General features: G+C 37.0%; 6 protein-coding genes across 6 annotated transcripts; 3 read left to right on the top strand and 3 right to left on the bottom strand.

The window, feature by feature from the left end:
* The first annotated feature begins 446 nt into the window (after positions 1–446).
* On the top strand, positions 447–1,642 carry LOC149597191 (transmembrane emp24 domain-containing protein bai-like). The gene is made up of 2 exons (XM_089861190.1): positions 447–975; positions 1,036–1,642. Exons 1-2 carry the CDS (start codon positions 652–654, stop codon positions 1,330–1,332), a joined length of 621 nt encoding a protein of 206 aa, XP_089717316.1. The 5' UTR covers positions 447–651; the 3' UTR covers positions 1,333–1,642.
* A 310-nt stretch (positions 1,643–1,952) lies between these two features.
* On the top strand, positions 1,953–5,930 carry LOC149597190 (CUE domain-containing protein 2-A-like). The gene is made up of 5 exons (XM_089861184.1): positions 1,953–2,064; positions 2,317–2,770; positions 2,847–3,193; positions 4,161–4,221; positions 4,334–5,930. Exons 2-5 carry the CDS (start codon positions 2,327–2,329, stop codon positions 4,478–4,480), a joined length of 999 nt encoding a protein of 332 aa, XP_089717310.1. The 5' UTR covers positions 1,953–2,064; positions 2,317–2,326; the 3' UTR covers positions 4,481–5,930.
* LOC149597188 (isobutyryl-CoA dehydrogenase, mitochondrial-like) lies at positions 5,677–10,462 on the bottom strand. The gene is made up of 8 exons (XM_089861182.1): positions 10,227–10,462; positions 8,977–9,077; positions 8,752–8,921; positions 8,574–8,683; positions 8,160–8,510; positions 7,872–7,969; positions 7,548–7,803; positions 5,677–6,012 (listed from the first exon to the last, which is right to left on the bottom strand). Exons 1-8 carry the CDS (start codon positions 10,327–10,329, stop codon positions 5,957–5,959), a joined length of 1,245 nt encoding a protein of 414 aa, XP_089717308.1. The 5' UTR covers positions 10,330–10,462; the 3' UTR covers positions 5,677–5,956.
* On the bottom strand, positions 9,148–10,233 carry LOC149597189 (UPF0669 protein C6orf120 homolog). Its single transcript, XM_089861191.1, has one exon. It carries the CDS (start codon positions 9,807–9,809, stop codon positions 9,225–9,227), a length of 585 nt encoding a protein of 194 aa, XP_089717317.1. The 5' UTR covers positions 9,810–10,233; the 3' UTR covers positions 9,148–9,224.
* A 29-nt stretch (positions 10,463–10,491) lies between the features above and the next one.
* Positions 10,492–11,521, bottom strand: LOC149597187 (large ribosomal subunit protein eL42). The gene is made up of 4 exons (XM_089861193.1): positions 11,374–11,521; positions 11,009–11,117; positions 10,859–10,926; positions 10,492–10,719 (listed from the first exon to the last, which is right to left on the bottom strand). Exons 1-4 carry the CDS (start codon positions 11,374–11,376, stop codon positions 10,582–10,584), a joined length of 318 nt encoding a protein of 105 aa, XP_089717319.1. The 5' UTR covers positions 11,377–11,521; the 3' UTR covers positions 10,492–10,581.
* A 156-nt stretch (positions 11,522–11,677) lies between these two features.
* Positions 11,678–16,710, top strand: LOC149597186 (uncharacterized). Its single transcript, XM_089861192.1, has 5 exons — positions 11,678–11,823; positions 11,906–12,203; positions 15,957–15,995; positions 16,157–16,169; positions 16,544–16,710. The coding sequence occupies exons 2-5, from the start codon at positions 12,096–12,098 to the stop codon at positions 16,705–16,707; spliced, it is 324 nt and encodes a 107-aa protein (XP_089717318.1). The 5' UTR covers positions 11,678–11,823; positions 11,906–12,095; the 3' UTR covers positions 16,708–16,710.
* Positions 16,711–17,358: the final 648 nt, after the last annotated feature.

Raw genomic sequence — 17,358 nt, 5'->3', positions numbered from 1 at the left:
TATGATTTTTCATTTAAAAATCGCCCAAAACTAATATTTTCATATTATCTTTATTTTTAAGCCTGACAACTAAGCCTTGGGCAAAACAAACACGTGTCATCAAAAAATTCAAATCTGGTGCTTCAATCAATGTGTTATAAATAAAAAATGAATCATTTTAAACATGTTTTTTCATTTTAAAATCGCCCAAAACTAATATTTTCATATTTTCTTTGTATTTTTAAGCTTAACAACTAAGCCTTGGTCAAAACGAACACGTGTCATCAAAAAATTCAAATCTGGTGCCATTTGGCGGACTGTGAAATTTGCCACGGCCAACTTAACTACCCTGAATTCCAATGGTGTATTGTAGACGGTTGAATGAACTAGTTGGCCGTAGATTTTGGCCAACGCCGCCGAAAATTTGACGTCAAAAGAAGCTGCGTTACTCCGCAAATCAGAGATCGCGATTTTGCGGCGCCATTCTAATCCCGCGACACGTAAGCTTTACCGCTTATGGATAGTCGATCATAGTTTCTCCAACTTTAAACTCATTTACTTCAATTTAATCGTGATTAAAATCATTAATTAACTTTAATTAGTCATAGACCTCTGAATAAAACCGGAAATTCCCATTAATTATTTTAAAAAGTCTTCATTCGGAGTTGGAATATGGGTGGCAAGGCGTTAGGCTTAGCGTGTCTGTTCGTGTTAATTATTAGTTTGGAAGCTTTAATGTTTCAATTACCGGCGAATACCAAGAAATGCTTAAAGGACGAGATGCGAAAGGGTGAAGTGGTGACTGGCGAGTACGAACTGACCGACGCCCCTGGACAAAAGACTGACCTTATTGTGGTTGACACCAAGGGACACGTTCTGGTCAACAGAGAAGGGGTTGATAAAGGCAAGTTTGCCTTCAACAGTGACGAATACGACGTTTACGAGATATGTTTCGTCTCTAAATTACCGCAAGGACAGCGAGGATTACCTCAAGAGGTAAGTGGTTTAATTACCATTAAGACTTTAGTCATTATACAGTTGGTACTTCTCGATCAGGTAACATTAGTGATGAAACGGGGGATAGAAGCAAAATCTTACGACCAGATTGCCGAAGTTGGTAAACTGAAGCCTTTGGAAGTGGAATTGGATCGTTTGGAGGATTTATCTCAAGCTATTGTGGCTGATTTTGCTCATATGAGAAAAAGAGAGGAAGAAATGAGGGACACAAACGAGTCCACCAATTCCCGGGTCTTGTACCTAAGTATTTTCAGCATGTGTTGTCTTCTAGGCTTAGCTACGTGGCAAGTTCTCTATTTGAGGCGTTTCTTCAAAGCCAAGAAACTTATTGAATAAAAAAATGTGCCTAACTTTAAAAGGGACAAGGACAATTCATTAACGAAAAAGGGGGAGGGGGGGAGAGAGAGAAAATTTGGTTTATTTCATTCTTTGTGTTCTTTAGGTTTCTTCAAAATTGCTATTAAATATTTTCATGTAGAAAAAAAAATATTAATTTTAATTTTAATTCCATAGTTGCATCTTTTGAAGGTAATTTAATTAATTTTCCCTTCTAATTTTGCAACTATAATGTTTATCTACAAAATTAATTTATTTGTTAATTTTTTCATGAAAATATTGTCAATAATAAAAGAAAAACTGTTTCTAATATAGCTTTCCTTCATTTCCTTACGATTTAAACAAAAATTAATATATTTTTAGGTGAATTTGATTTGGTATTCGACTTTTTAGACTATTTTTCGGCTTTTTAGACTATTTTTCAACTTTTTAGACTATTTTTCGACTTTTATGACTATTTTTTCGACTTTTTAGACTATTTTTTCGACCGGGAAATAGCCGGTTTGTTGCGCTGATTCTGTTAACCGCACTGATTGCACCAAAAAGAAAAACAAAAAAAAAAAACCAGGTTAAATAGCGTATGAGTATTTTGCAGTGCGGTTTAGTTTTATCATCAATAAAGAACCGGGTTAGATTGATGGCTTCCAGTGCTAGTAGTGTTACGCCATTCTTGCGCGCTTTTCAGGAAAAAAACTGAGCTCGTCGAAGGATAGAAACTCTAATCAAAAAAAGGTAAGTTTAATCAATTTAATTTATAATAATTAAGCCTAATTATTAGTTAAGGGGAATATATAATTTAAAAAATGTTAACGTTAAGTTTGAGGCGAGTAATATAAATCATAAATGTCGCGTTTTACGCTAAGCCTTGGCACTATTGTTTTCCTTTCAAATTCAATGTTTTGACTTGCAAAGGCTTAGGATATTTAAGTGCGTATTAAAAACTAAAAATAGCGTCGTCGTTTTTAAATTATTTAATTAAATCAGAAAACTAAAAATGAGTGTAAACGGCCCCGCTTTGGGGCAAACCGAGACAGTGGTTAAAAGCGAATTGGCCAAATTCATTAAACAACATACTGGGCAAGACGCTCTCAGTGTCATAGACGAGATTGTCCTGAGTTACGTAGTGGGAATAGTTGAATCTCTATTTATCGACGGAGGGGGCGAAGATCTCTTTGACGTGGACCAATTCTCGGAGATGATGGCCGCGTACATCCCGTCTTTCGCCACCATAAACTGTCAGGCTGTCACTCAATGGATGTTAACGTTAAGCTCATCGTTGGACAAAAAGTCTAAGGCAAACGGAGCCCCAACTTTTTCCAGTCTTCTCTTCAAGACTCAAGATACATGCGACTCTCCCTTGATTCTCAATCAGCGCAATGTTGCCGGTAGCAAAAGAGCAAGAAGTAGATCTTCTAGTTCCCAATCTGATGATGAACGAGTAGGTCAAGCTTTATTCTTCCCAGTTCCCTTCCGAGGGATTTGAGTTCAATTTAGGTCCACTTCCGTTGATTCAGAATCCAGATTCAACACAACAACTAAGAGTGCAATCAATGAAAGAGCAGCAACACCCCCCAAAATTGGCTCTTGAAACACCATCAGGGGGTTTGGAACTCTTGGGGGAGATGTTCCCTCACTTGTCCCTCGAGGAGTTGCAAAGGGCATTGGCAATTGCTGCAGGGGATTGCCAAAAAGCAGCTCAGTTGCTCTTGTTGCACAAAGGGGAGCTCTTATTGGCTGAGCAACAAAGGGGCGTGGCCAGGTCTTACAGGAATAGGACCACCAGCAATAGTTCATCCAATAATGACTTGGAAGAGGACTTTTTACAACAGGACAAGCAACTCCGAGAACAGATTCTCAACAAGTAAGTCTAATATAGGAAACTGGTCCTACCCTTAGTTTACTATCCTATACAATCGCGATTATTAAACTGGTCCCAAGGACCAGTGGCTCCCATAAATTTAAAAAAACTGGTCCCAGCATTGAATAAGCTCAGAGATTGGACCAAAATGACCATAGTTCTATTTAAAACCAATTGAATTGAATTGAACTGATTCCTAATTCCTATACAATCACCATTATTAAACTGGTCCCAAGGACCAGTGGCTCCCACTTATTGATTTTAAAAACTGGTCCCAGCATTTAATAAGTTCCAAGATTGGACCAAAATTATAGTTCATTTCAAGATAGTTCTATTTAAAACCAATTGAATTGAATTGAATTGAGCTGACTCCTAATTCCTATATAATCTCCATTATTAAACTGATCCAAAGGACCAGTAACTCCCATAAATTTTAAAAACTGGTCCCAGCATTTAATAAGCTCCAAAATTATCATAGCTCATTTCAAGATAGTTCTATTTAAAAAGAATTGAATTGAATTGAACTGACTCAAATTCCTATACAATCACCATTATTAAACTGGTCCCAAGGACCAGTAGCTCCCATAAAATTAAAAACTGGTCCCAGCATTTAATAAGCTCCAAAATTGGACCAAAATTACCATAGTTCATTTCAACATAGTTCTATTTAAAACCAATTGAATTGAATTGAATGGAACTGACTCCTAATTCCTATATAATCTCCATTATTAAACTGGTCTCAAGGACCACCAGGAACTCACTTATTGATTTTAAAAACTGGTCCCAGCATTTAATAAGTTCCAAGATTGGACTAAAATTATAGTTCATTTCAAGATAGTTCAATTTAAAACCAATTGAACTGAACTGAATTGAACTCTACCTCGAAATTCCCCCCCCCCCCCCCCGGGGCTCTGCGTCTCTAAACAAACAAATAATTTCGTTTTATTTGTTTATTTATTTGTTTGTTTAGATACGCTTACATAGATCAAGACGATGATGTCAGAGAACACAGGCCTGTGGCTCCAAAACCTGTAAGTTATTGGTTTACAATTGACGCGTCGTCTGCTTAAGTTTCTGATATTTAATTTGGGCCTAATTGAGTAATTATTTTTGCGCCGCCGCTCGGATTAAAAAACACAAAAGGAACCAAAGAAACTAATTCGTTACCGTGACAACAAAATAGTTAGCGTGAAAGGTGAGCGGTACTCGGAGGTCAAATTTGATGACCCCAACTCGTCTGACAAAACACAGCAGCTCAAACTGCAAAGACAATATCCGCGCCCACACTAATTATTATTACAAACTTAATTAAACATTAATTAAGTTCATTTTTTTAAAAAAAAAGCCCCGCAATTATAAATACGCGAAAACTTGAGCTCATTAATTAATTAATACTAATTAATTATTTGCCATTAAGATTTCATCTTTGTTTGGAACCCCCCCCCTTCCCCCCCCCAACTCCCCATTCCCGAAATAATTAAGTTAATTAACGAAAGGAAGTTAATTAATTAACATTACCCTAATAATTTTTTTTCTACCATTAAGGTATTATCATTAATTAGAATTATAAAGAATATAATTAATTTAATGGCGTTTTTTTAGTAATTAATTAGGCTCAAATGAGAGAGGAAAGTAAAACATACGTAGTTCAGAATGGGAGGATAATCTTGTATATATATTTACTATAGCTAAGGTTTATTTTTGTTTATTAGATAATTATTTTTATTTTTTAGTTTTTAATTAATTAATTAGTTTAGTTAATTAGATTTGATGACGATAAAAAAGTGCCGGGCTTAAAAAATATGATCCCAAAGTGCTTTCTTATAAAATTTTTTAAATAGTTTCACTAGACCTTTAAAATGAGAGGCTCTGATTTCCTCCCCCCCCCGCCTGCCTAAACTGCAACAGTTGCGTTTTTTGCCCCCAGACAGCAAAACAAATTACAATATTTTGTCCCCCAACTGCAACGAAATTGCATATTTTGCCCCCAACTGCAACAAAATTACAATATTTTTCCCCCAAACTGCAACAGAATTGCATATTTTGCCCCCCCCCCCAACTGCAACAAAATTACAATATTTTGCTCCCCCCCCAAACTGCAACAAAATTGCATATTTTGCCCCCCAACTGCAACTAAAGTGTATATTTTGCCCCCAAACTTCAACTAAAGTGTATATTTTGCCCCCAAACTGCAACAAAATTACAATATTTTGTCCCCAACTGAAACCAAATTGCATATTTCGTCCCGCAACTGCAACTAAAGTTCATATTTTGCCCCCCAACTGCAACAAAAGTACAATATTTTGTCCCCCAACTGCAACAAATTGCATATTTATACTATTTTGCCACTGAATTGCAAAAGAGACTTTCCCCAATTCCCATTATCATTTTTAGTTCAGAAATCTCACTTATTTTTCATTTAATTATCTTCATTAACATTAATTTTCATCTTAATTAACGAGAATGAAAATTCAAAGTCCACAAAATTTTGGATTTAAATTTTATTTTGTTGCAACAAAAAATACAAAAAAAAAATATAAACTTTGCGACCAAATATAAAGGTAAACAAAAATATATTTGCATTGTAAACAATACACAACCAAACATAAACAAAACAACAAACAACAAGAAGAAGAACTATTAAGGTAAACAATGGTATATTTTGTTTGTTTTTTTTCTTGTGGTGTGGATTTAAATGTAATTTTCCTACGACAAATTAAATCCTGCCTTTAACTATGAATTCATTTTTTTGGCACTTGATTGTTATCAGTCAGATCCTAAGATATCTCTGGCTATAATTAGCTGCATTATTTCGTTTGTACCTGAAATATATTTAAAAATGACAAAATTGCCATTTAGATGTCAAAGCACAAAGAAATCACCCTAGTTCAATTCAATTTAAAACCAATTGAACTGAACCGAATTGAATTATGGAAATTTTAGTCTATTTTTAAAGGTTAAACTATACCGAAATTACCATAGTTCATTTCAATTTGAAACCGATTGAACTGAACCGAATTGAATTCCGGCAATTTTAGTTTATTTTTCAAGGTTAAATCATACCGAAATTACCAAAGTTCATTTCAATTTAAAACCGATAGAATTGAAGTGAATTGAACTATGGCAATTTTGGTCTATTTTTCAAGGTTAAATAATACCGAAATTACCATAGTTCATTTCAATTTAAAACCGATTGAACTGAAGTGAATTGAACTACGGCAATTTTAGTATATTTTTCAAGGTTAAATCATTCCGAAATAACCATAGTTCATTTCAATTTAAAACCGATAGAATTGAAGTGAATTGAACTATGGCAATTTTGGTCTATTTTTCAAGGTTAAATAATACCGAAATTACCATAGTTCATTTCAATTTAAAACCGATTGAACTGAAGTGAATTGAACTACGGCAATTTTAGTATATTTTTCAAGGTTAAATCATACCGAAATTACCATAGTTCATTTCAATTTAAAACCAATTGAATTGAACTACAGCAATTTTAGTCCATTTTTCAAGGTTAAACCATTCCGAAATTACCATAGTTCATTTCAATTTAAAACCAATTGAATTGAACTACAGCAATTTTAGTCCATTTTTCAAGGTTAAACCATTCCGAAATTACCATAGTTCATTTCAATTTAAAACCGATTGAACTGAAGTGAATTGAACTCTGGCAATTTTGGTCTATTTTTCAAGGTTAAATCATACCGAAATTACCATAGTTCATTTCAATTTAAAACCGATTGAACTGAAGTGAATTGAATTCCGGCAATTTTAGTCTATTTTTCAAGGTTAAATCATACCGAAATTACCGTAGTTCATTTCAATTTAAAACCGATTGAACTGAAGTGAATTGAATTCCGGCAATTTTAGTCTACTTTTCAAGGTTAAATCATTCCGAAATAACCATAGTTCATTTCAATTTAAAACCGATAGAATTGAAGTGAATTGAACTATGGAAATTTTGGTCTATTTTTCAAGGTTAAATAATACCGAAATTACCATAGTTCATTTCAATTTAAAACCGATTGAACTGAAGTGAATTGAACTACGGCAATTTTAGTATATTTTTCAAGGTTAAATCATACCGAAATTACCATAGTTCATTTCAATTTAAAACCAATTGAATTGAACTACAGCAATTTTAGTCCATTTTTCAAGGTTAAACCATTCCGAAATTACCATAGTTCATTTCAATTTAAAACCAATTGAATTGAACTACAGCAATTTTAGTCCATTTTTCAAGGTTAAACCATTCCGAAATTACCATAGTTCATTTCAATTTAAAACCGATTGAACTGAAGTGAATTGAACTCTGGCAATTTTGGTCTATTTTTGAAGGAGGTTAAAAAGTTACCTTCGAGAATGAGATGGACTCGGGTATCGCGGAGATATTGTTGTATGGGATAATCCTTGAGATATCCGTAACCTCCGAACATTTGCAAGGCGTTGTTGATGACGTCGAAACACGCTTGAGTGGCGTGCAGTTTGGCCATTGAGCACAGAGAGACAGTTTCGGGGGAATTATTTTCTAAAGCTCGCGCCGCGGCTCTCACCAGTAACCGTGACGTCACCACGTTCGTCGCCATTTGCGATAATTTGAACTGATTATTCTGATTTAATAATAATTGGGGTTACCTCGGATTTTTAAGACATATCGCGAACCCTTAATCACAATTACTTGAAATTCGGCCAAGGGTTTCCCGAATTGTTTGCGGACTTTCAGGTGTTCCGTGGCTAATTCAATGGCGGCTTGAGCGGCCCCCAACGAACACGAAGCTAAGAAACGGTATTAAAGAGTCGGAGGTCATCATGACCTTGAATAACCTTCGGAGGTCATCATGACCTTGAATAACCTTCGGAGGTCATCATGACCTTGAATAACCTTCGGAGGTCATCATGACCTTGAATAACCTTCGGAGGTCATCATGACCTTGAATAACCTACGCAAGGTCATGATGGAACAAACCTATATTTAAGCGACCGCCATTGAGTCCTTTCATGGCGATGTTAAATCCTTGTCCCTCTTTGCCAATCAGATTCGTTTCTGGTACGCGACAGTCTTCCATGATGACGGCCCTAGTCGGTTGGCTGTTCCAACCCAACTTCTTCTCTTTCTTACCAAAACTGAGTCCAGGAGTGCCCTTCTCGATGGCCAAGCAACTAATCCCTTTGGCTCCCGCTCCCCCCGTTCGACACATGACCAAATATACATCCGTGTCCCCGGCCCCACTAATGAAGGCTTTACTCCCATTGAGGACGTAATCGGACCCGTCTTTCTTGGCTGTTGTAGACAAGGAAGCCGCGTCCGAGCCACTACCTGAGAATGGCAATTATTAGGACGCGTCCATTGTGACACGGTGGTTGTTGAAGCTGGGGTCACCTGGTTCAGTTAGGCAATAGGAAGCCAGTTTGTCCATGGTTGAGAGGGACGGAATCCATCTTTGTTTCTGTTGGTCGGACGCGAATTGGTCAATCATCCATGCGCACATGCTGGGGTGGATGGGTCATAAAGGTCATTCAAGTTTGTAAGGACATGTCAGCAACACTGGTTTTTATACTTGTGTATGCTGACGTAGGCGGTGGTACTGACACACCCCTTAGACAAAGCTTCGAAGATGACGGACGCGTCCAGTCTGCTCATCCCCGCCCCTCCACTCTCCTCCTTGACGCAAATTGCCCCCAAACCTAATTGCCCCAACTTCTTCAACGTTTCAATTGGAAAATATTCCTGCAATTAATCTTTGTTAGTGACGTAAATTATCATTTTTAACGTCATGACGCGCTTTTTCATCCCATTCCGCCATTTGTGGGTACATCTCCTTTTCAGCAAACGTTTGCGCCATCTTTTGTATTTGTTGCTGTTCATCGTTTAACCCCAAGGAAGCTGAAAGGGTCAGTGTTTATTTTTATGGGGGCGGCGAAATTAATTAATTACAAAGGCTGACGTCAATTAATTGCAATGTACAAAGATAATTTTTAATTATAGTTTCTTTCAAAACCGTTACAAAAATTGCCAATAAGCAATAATTCGCTAACTAGACAATATTTCTATTAATATTTTCAAAAGTCCCGCTAATATGGTCCATATGATGGATTCCTCTCTTTCAAATTCGTTTTTGTGTCCAGCAGTTCCTCCGCGCGTTTTGATGGGTGGACGCGTGGGTGCCTTTGAATGTCCGGTGTTTGTATTGTCACTTTCGCCATTCAAAGCTAGGAATTCTTCCTTATTTAATATTTCGTAGACGAAAACTTCTAAGGTGTATAAAGAGACGCGCCATGACGGGTGACCGTAAACGGCGATTGTTAAGGGCCGACCCGATAAATGTAAGACTTTAACCATATCTAAACCGCAAGTGACCGATTGCAAGTCATGCTGGTCCAGTTCAAAGGTTGGACGCTTTGTTTTGTCCGATACGTATAAATCGGCGTCTCCGTGAACGCTTTCTAAGAATATGATGACGTTCCCTTCTTGGTTTAGATTATAATAGGAATAATTGCCGGCCCCGACTTGCCCATGCAATTTCTCGCGGAAGTATTCCGTTGAATGAGTGTAAGGCACTAAGATAATTGCCGACGCCACGAAGACGTATATTTGGCTTAATTTTGGCAACTCCATTTTAATTAAACTCCTTAAATTAATTAACTGACATTTAATAGCAATTAATATATATATATATTAATTTTTAAATTAATTTCCTAGTAACGGAGTACTGGTAAGTTCTACTGAAACGGCCAACCAAGGCTTAGCTATGACAGTTATTACAGTTAGGTTTTAGTTTAATTATTCGACTTTAAATTAAAGGAACGCGATAATCACGTAATTTTTTAACCATATCGTATTTCGCTGCCTTAATTACTCTCTAATTATGTTTAATTTCGTTTATTAATTCATATTAATGCGGGAAAAAGGCCCAACTTTGGAATTTGGACCCTAAATTTATCGTCATTCGCTGTAGCGTCACGTGATCATAGGAATCGATTTATTGACAATTTTTGTGAAAGTTTTTCTAGCGGAAAATTGAAGTCAACTTACGATTTAAACACGTAGATATATTTTTAATTATAATCTTCTTTTGAGGAAATAAACTTAATCTAGTTAGTTTAAATGCGGGAATTAGTTTAATTGAAAAGTGCATGTTAGATTTTTGGGCCTTGGCAATGCTGTGCTGTAAGAAAGTATAGGAATAGGATAGGTTAAAGGTTAAATTCCGTTATCCAATAGAGATGTAGAATGGGAATTAGAGATAATTTTAATTAATTAATTAACCAAGGCTTAATAATAAAGAACAAGACAAATATTTTCGTCATAAGACCAGTTTTTAATCGCGCCTGCAAATATTTTACAAAAAAAGTTTCCCCGAATGAAAAACAAAAAATTGCCGCAACTTTTAAAACTGGATCATTTGTCCCTTCCTCTTCTTGTCTCCACCGATTTCAAAATGCTTGCATCTCTTGATGGGCAATTGCTTGCGGAATTTGCAATCGGTACATTCCATTCTCAAAACGATCTTTTTGGTCGTTTTAGCCTTAAAATATTACAAAAAAACTTTAGTCAATAATAGAGTAGTGGCACTCCATGTTAACTACCCATAGAGCTTAATACAGTCAAAGGCAAGTAGGTGCCATTACTCTGTAGGCAATTTTAAGTTTTTGAGTAAAACTTACCTTTTTCCTGAAAATGGGTTTTGTTTGACCTCCATAACCCTGTTGTTTACGATCATAACGACGTTTTCCTACAATACAAACACGGAATTTAGGCCTTGGTCATACATTTAATATAATATTTAAGTAATTTAAATGTTAACATGAACATACCTTGAGCATAGATGGAATCTTTGCCCTTTTTATACTGCGTCACTTTATGGGTTGTATGCTTCTTGCATTTACCTTTGCAATAGGTGCGTCTGGTTTTCGGTACGTTCACCTGAAATTAATTTAATTGCAAAAATTATTACCAAAATTACCGCTGAAACAATATTAAATATAGTCTAATAGCCAAGGCTTAAGCACGTGAATATGGTCCGATTTCAACCGTAATTATAAATAATTTTTAACACTTTTATTTAAAAACTAAATACGGTATTAAATAGGACCAATATTAAGGTTATTTATAATTTAATTTACCATAATTATAAGCGACTAATAAAAGGGATTAATTGAGATTAATATCGACATCTTACCATTTTCGCCGTATGATTTCTCTGAAGCAGAAAGGAAACGTAGGGAGGGAGTCACGTGGTATATTTGGAGGAAATGTACTTGGCTGAACATAAGAGTTTTTTAAATTTGATTAAGATAGGGTTTCTGCTAAATTTTACCCCAAAATAGTCTTCTTATATGAATAAGAGAGATGAAGCGAGTTGATTGAATCGTTTTCAATTATAATTATCTTCGTAATAATTAAAGGAACTAATATAGTTGTTTTTCAGCTTAATTATAAGATTTATTTCCAGCCCTTTAAAATGACCGTTTCCCACGACTCCTATTGGCCGGTTTGGTTTAGCGTCACGATAAACGAACCAACCAGCATCTTCGTCACCGAATACAGCGCCGACTGGTGGCCAATAAGACTATCGCCTCCATCATTTCCCCGGCTTGGTTGGTAACGCGCTGTCATCGCTACGCAAAGGGTGAGAAAATTTGCTTTTAAAAATGTTAACGCTAAAATTAAATTACAAGTGGCTCGTACTAATACACTGTCTCGGAAAATAGGCTTAATTCAAGACGAGTGGAGCCAATCCGTAGCCGCTTTCGAAAAACATATCCGGCCAAGTTTTTTGATTGGTGACCAGTCGATAATTGTTGCCCCCGCGCCATTTTTGCCCGAACTTCGAACAAAGAAAGTCGCGTATTCGCGTCGCTCTCGTTTACCAGCGTTCTTGGAAATAAATTAAACACCACCATGAGTTCGGAAAAAGCCGAAGTCGCCGTCGAAAATGTTCAAGAAAAGGAAAAGGCCACTGGAGATGCGAAATCTGACACTTCTCCTCATAAAAGGACAGCGTCCGAGGTAAGATTTACAAAGTTTTTCCCACGCCGGCACTCAGCCAACGGTTACCCCGTCGCGGCAAACGCTTTTCGCGGCGTGTCTCAAACGCTACCGGCGTCTCATTCAACCCCACCTCCACCTTTCTTCCTTCCGTTGAAACTTTGGCTTCTTTACCGACCGACGTTAGGCCTAACGCCGCTTTATTAATTATAATTAAATCCCACTCATATATCCCCGGTATATTACGCTAGTTTCTATAGAGTTATAGTCAATTTAACGCCAATTATGACGCGTTTAATGATGGGCAATTAAGTTTGCGTTATGGATTACTTAAAATGGGTTTTGCAATTAATCCTTAAGGTTTTGACAAGTACTTAAAGATATCAATGATTAAATTAATCGACTTAAAGCGTTTTATCTAAATAAAGTGACATAATTACGTGTATTTACTAAGTCTCTTGTATTTAAACTAAACCGGATATAACTCTTGACTCCCCAACAAAAGTTAAATGTAAATTAAATCTTATTCAATCCAAATTTAATTGAATTTCTATTAATTGTCAAAAAAAAAAAGACTTGCTAAAATTTTTGGCGCCTTTTTTCGCCGGCCGGGAACCGGTACGATAACGAGGGGGGGGGGAGAGATAGAGATAGGCCCCTCCCCCTATAGGGGCAACCAAAAAAAAATATGCAGCCGGCTTCTCTTGGTTGGTTAATTTTCACCAAGTTGAAGTTTTCAAAAAGTTGAATTCAAGATGAGTCGTCTGTATAAAAGAGAAGACGGGAAAGTAACCCCCGCCTTTGTACGCGCTGCCAACTTACCTCGTTTACTTAGAGCGCGCGCGCGATTTTATTTCTTTTTTTCACGTGCGCGGAATAAATTTCATTCTCACAAGAATATTTTCCTGAATATTAAATATAATTTTAACATAAATTAAGATGCGTCGGAAACGAAGTCCGTATTTTAAAGTGATAGTGTCATGAGAATTTAGATAGATATGCGTATTATTTGTTTTAAATTAGGCCCCAAAGCATAGGGAAACTCGTCGCTTATTCATGTAGTTATTAGTATAAATTCATTTCTCTGCTTTGATGATTTCGGCCAGTTTTATTATAATGATCATTTCCGTTGGCTAATTTCACCTCCGGGGGGGGGGGGCAGGGAAAGGGGAGGGGTTCTCATTAAGATGCTCCTTGCGTGTGGGGCTTCTCTTGTTGCACCTGTTGACGTAGGTGGGTGTCATTCAGCGGGGTTATTAGAGGTCAATTCTCAAAAAGAACTATCTTAAAAGTGCGCCAGGCCTTGCGTATGGACTTAAATAAGCCGGCGTTACATAAAAAAGGGGGATTATGTTTTTTCCTTTCGATGTCTGTCTTTTATAAGCCGGCGTTACATAAAAAAGGGGGATTATGTTTTTTCCTTTCGATGTCTGTCTTTTATAAGCCGGCGTTACATAAAAAAGGGGGATTATGTTTTTTCCTTTCGATGTCTGTCTTTTATCCCCCGCTTTTGAACTCAGTAGATTTTGTTAGAGGAGCTATAACATCAATAATTTATGACCCCCCCCCAACCCGATTTTCCCCCTGACACTGAATGATTATTGATTATTTGGTTAAGTAATTGCTATAAAGGTAGTTGTGTGACACTTTCTAAGCGTCATCCCTATTGGTGGGTGACGCAAAATTTATTTCCACGTGGAAACAAAACTTGAGGAAGAAGAAATTTATTTGAGGAAATATTTTAGTTCCGTTTATTTTTGGAAAAAACTATACGCAGTTTATAAAAACATTTTCCCCGCGTTAACGTCTGTGGTATTATGTCTCTATGGGGAGTTAAACAAGGCGTCGCGACCTAAGAACTCTTTCCCTCCGAATGAGTTCAGACGGGGGTTAAGAAACTGTTACTGTCATCCTTCTATATAGTCTTTGAGAGGCTTTCCCAACGCCTTCGACGCACCGCGACCGCGACGACGCTGTGTATTATTTTAGGCGCCAGTCCAAAGAGCGGGGGAAGGAAGACGCTTTATGATATTATGGTATCCTCTCTCTCTCTTGTCTCTCTCTCGTCTTTTCCGCGGTCGCCTTAATACCACGTGACTGCCCAAGGTCTGTATACCGCTTCGCATTATTAGGTCGGAGCATCCTTCAGGGGTGGTAAGCGGGAGATTCTCCTTTTTGTAGTAGGGGGGCTCTAGTAATTTTTTCCCTTACTATGACGTCTTACGTGGGCTAGAAACAAGAATCCGCGGTGGCTGCGTCCAGAGAGAAAACGTCTCTCTACTTTGAAAATTGTATACCCCCTTTCTTCTTCACCCCTACCTAACTTTCAATGGTTTAGGGAGAGGGCGAGGCCGATTATCCGTTATAAATTCAAATCTTAGGCGGTAACGGCGCGTTGCTAATTCTTTCTGAAAGGTAAATATTATTTACGTCATGAACTTTTAATTTAATGTAAGGTTTTACAAATCTACGAACTATTATAAGAATGAATTATTGCCATCACCTTTCAAAGCTGACGATGATAAAATGAAAATGAAAAAAGTTACTACTTGAAATAAAATTTGATACAAAATACTTGGTCTTCTCATTTTAAATGTAGGTCTATTATGTGTATTATGTGTACATTATAATTATCCTAAATAACGGTGCACATAATTTATTTAATATAGCAATTTTGAATGCAAAAAGACCTTCGTGTTTACACGTATATAAAGGCCATTAACGTCGATTAACGTCGTTCTCCTTTTTCCGGACATACAAACTTTATATCTCATATAAGACAGATCGCGTATTCTTTGGCGCCCACGTATGACGTCAATGAAAAGAGCTAGACGAGAGAGGTAGCTAGAACGGTAAACCGTAAAATCCCAACACCGAATACGCCCGCCTTGGTGACTGCCCACTTCATCTTATAGCGGCGCGCGCGCGCTTCTTTCAAATGTAACTCGCGTGTGCGCTAACTTAAATCACCCTTAAACACGCAGTGTTTTCCCGCCTTATGAGAATTTCAACATATAGCACGCGGGCGCGTAAGCACGCGGTGATTTTCCCGCCTTTTTAAGTTTCATCAGTGAGCACGCGCGCGCTCGAAACACGTGGAGATTTTCCCGCCTTTTTATAGACGCTTGCGCCATAACTTAAATAAGCGCTGTATTTCCCGCCTTATAGACGATATTTAAAATTGAATCGCGCGCGCTCAGAGCAGCTCCAGTGCAGACACAGCGCAGAGCAGCCGCTAGGGTGCAGTCAAGGTATTGTGGTCCCCAGCAAAACGTACGAGAAGAGTGTTAAATTTAAAAATTAAATCTAAACTTATGATAGGGTTTAAGAAATAAATTGTAAATGCCTACTGTTTGTTGCGTTCCCTTGTGTACCCAGCGAGGGTATAAAAAGGTTTTGGCAGATGGATCAGCAACAAAAGTAAATAAATAAACCCAACCGAGGCTTAGACCGTCGCGATAACACGGCCACGTTAAACTGATAAAATTTGAAATCATTATGTTAAAAATTGAATACCTGTAGCGAAAACCCATGATTTAATATGCAATAGTACCGCAAAAAAAGAAATCGAACCCCTAAACTAATTTGTATAATTTATAATTAATCTCAAAGTTTAATATACTGCCATAGACTTTACATTAGCTCCATTTTTTTTTGACTGCACCCCTCCCCGACAGAGTACGCTATGTTCTCAGTGCAGCTCGCGCGCCAATTTTAAATATTGTCTATTGGGTTAATTTAATTTAGTTTTGACCATCTGTATGGTTTTGATAGGCAAATGATGACGGAGATACCAAGCAGAAAATTCAAAAGGTCTGTTTCTAAACTTTTTAATTAGTTAGTTAATTAATTAATGAACCCTTTAAGGTAATTAATTAATTAAGGTAAATGGTGTTGATTAGAGATTTAATAAGTCTTTCCCCTTTTGTTCTTTCTTTCCTAAAAATAAAATAAACAAACAACTCGTTTACCAGACTGACCACAAAGGTAAAGAATAGTTCCTTATTTGACATCCCCCAATTAGGTTTAAGCAGCTTGAAAGGTTTTTATAGTGTTTGAGCGCCTTGGTCTATTTATTTCAAGCCAAGGCTCTTAATAATATAGGGAGCTAACAGTTCTGACCCTGAAACGTCACACCCCTCTATCTCTTACTGAAGTTTCATCCCCCCTAAGGGTTGGAAACAGTATTCTATGCGCAAAAATTCCAACTAGAGAGGGACTGCGTGACGTCAGACTATCTCTTCCCCTAGCCAGTTGTTAGCTCCCTATTGAGGGTCAATTAGTGGGCTCCCGCCTTAACTTTAAAATGGGTAGTTATTTAAAATACTTGGCGTACGCCATCTTGACCCCCTCCCTAAAAGGTAATGATAAAGATAAAGAAAATGGTGAAGATAAGTTTGAGGAAGCGGAAGGAGATTCCGAGGTTGAGGATGTAGGAGATGATGTGGTTCCTGAAGATTACGAAGAAGATGGAGACGAAGATGGTGACGGAGCGGAGGAGGATGACGATGATGATGACGCGTAACCGCCCCCCACCCCCGTCCCCCCCTCGCCTACCTTCCCCCCTCCCCCCTTCTATAACAAATGACGTCACATCAACTAAAATAGCCATTTAATAAAATGTTCCATTCTATTGGGACACGACGGGCCGCAACAACAATTCAATTGAAATGGACGAGAAGTTACAGTCTCCGTCTCGCCTAAATAATATTAAAACAGTTTTTAACAAAATGAAACAATTTTATTTTCCATCTATGGCGAGAAAAATGAGTGTGCCGCCGCCGCCGCAACCGCAATTCTTTAAAACATAAAATCATCATTTCTTTGGTTGCGTTTTTTAAAATTGATTGATTGATTGATTGATTGATTGGCGGGATTCGAGGCATTTATCATCCATCTCTTTAACACACCGGTTATTTAGTAAAAAAAAATGTAAACTTTAACTCCGTTTACCAAAAAGAGAGAATTTTTCATCATTAAACAGAAATTATTGAGAGAAAAAATTCATATTTCATCCAATTTTTATATAAAATATATAAAAATGTTTCCAAACATCTGTCTTTAGAAAAACAAACAAATAAATAATATAATTGAGTGAATTAAGAAGTAAATAACTGACTATAAATTTTAATTGAAATTAAAAGTATGTAAACGGAATATTTGAAAAAAATATTAA

Source organism: Phalangium opilio, unplaced genomic scaffold (genome assembly GCF_054372755.1).
Source record: "Phalangium opilio isolate 3A_F unplaced genomic scaffold, DU_Popi_V2 ptg000369l_1, whole genome shotgun sequence".
Classification (NCBI taxonomy): domain Eukaryota; kingdom Metazoa; phylum Arthropoda; class Arachnida; order Opiliones; family Phalangiidae; genus Phalangium; species Phalangium opilio.
The sequence above is the reverse complement of the archived record's forward strand: the minus strand, read 5'-3'. Positions and strand labels throughout refer to the sequence as shown.

Excerpts from the sequence above, each read along its gene's own strand:
- LOC149597191 (XM_089861190.1), top strand. The coding sequence starts at position 652 with ATGGGTGGCAAGGCGTTAGGCTTAGCGTGTCTGTTCGTGTTAATTATT. Across the intron at positions 976-1,035 it reads AGCGAGGATTACCTCAAGAG|GTAACATTAGTGATGAAACG; the intron begins GTAAGTGGTTTA and ends CTTCTCGATCAG.
- LOC149597190 (XM_089861184.1), top strand. The coding sequence starts at position 2,327 with ATGAGTGTAAACGGCCCCGCTTTGGGGCAAACCGAGACAGTGGTTAAA. Across the intron at positions 2,771-2,846 it reads CCCAATCTGATGATGAACGA|AATCCAGATTCAACACAACA; the intron begins GTAGGTCAAGCT and ends CCGTTGATTCAG. Across the intron at positions 4,222-4,333 it reads GGCCTGTGGCTCCAAAACCT|GAACCAAAGAAACTAATTCG; the intron begins GTAAGTTATTGG and ends AAAACACAAAAG.
- LOC149597189 (XM_089861191.1), bottom strand. The coding sequence starts at position 9,809 with ATGGAGTTGCCAAAATTAAGCCAAATATACGTCTTCGTGGCGTCGGCA.
- LOC149597188 (XM_089861182.1), bottom strand. The coding sequence starts at position 10,329 with ATGCACTTTTCAATTAAACTAATTCCCGCATTTAAACTAACTAGATTA. Across the intron at positions 9,078-10,226 it reads TATATCTACGTGTTTAAATC|CTTCCTTGGGGTTAAACGAT; the intron begins GTAAGTTGACTT and ends TGACCCTTTCAG. Across the intron at positions 7,804-7,871 it reads AACCCTTGGCCGAATTTCAA|AATAATCAGTTCAAATTATC; the intron begins GTAATTGTGATT and ends TTATTAAATCAG.
- LOC149597187 (XM_089861193.1), bottom strand. Across the intron at positions 10,927-11,008 it reads AGATTCCATCTATGCTCAAG|GAAAACGTCGTTATGATCGT; the intron begins GTATGTTCATGT and ends TTTGTATTGTAG. Across the intron at positions 10,720-10,858 it reads AACCCATTTTCAGGAAAAAG|GCTAAAACGACCAAAAAGAT; the intron begins GTAAGTTTTACT and ends TAATATTTTAAG.
- LOC149597186 (XM_089861192.1), top strand. The coding sequence starts at position 12,096 with ATGAGTTCGGAAAAAGCCGAAGTCGCCGTCGAAAATGTTCAAGAAAAG. Across the intron at positions 12,204-15,956 it reads ATAAAAGGACAGCGTCCGAG|GCAAATGATGACGGAGATAC; the intron begins GTAAGATTTACA and ends TGGTTTTGATAG.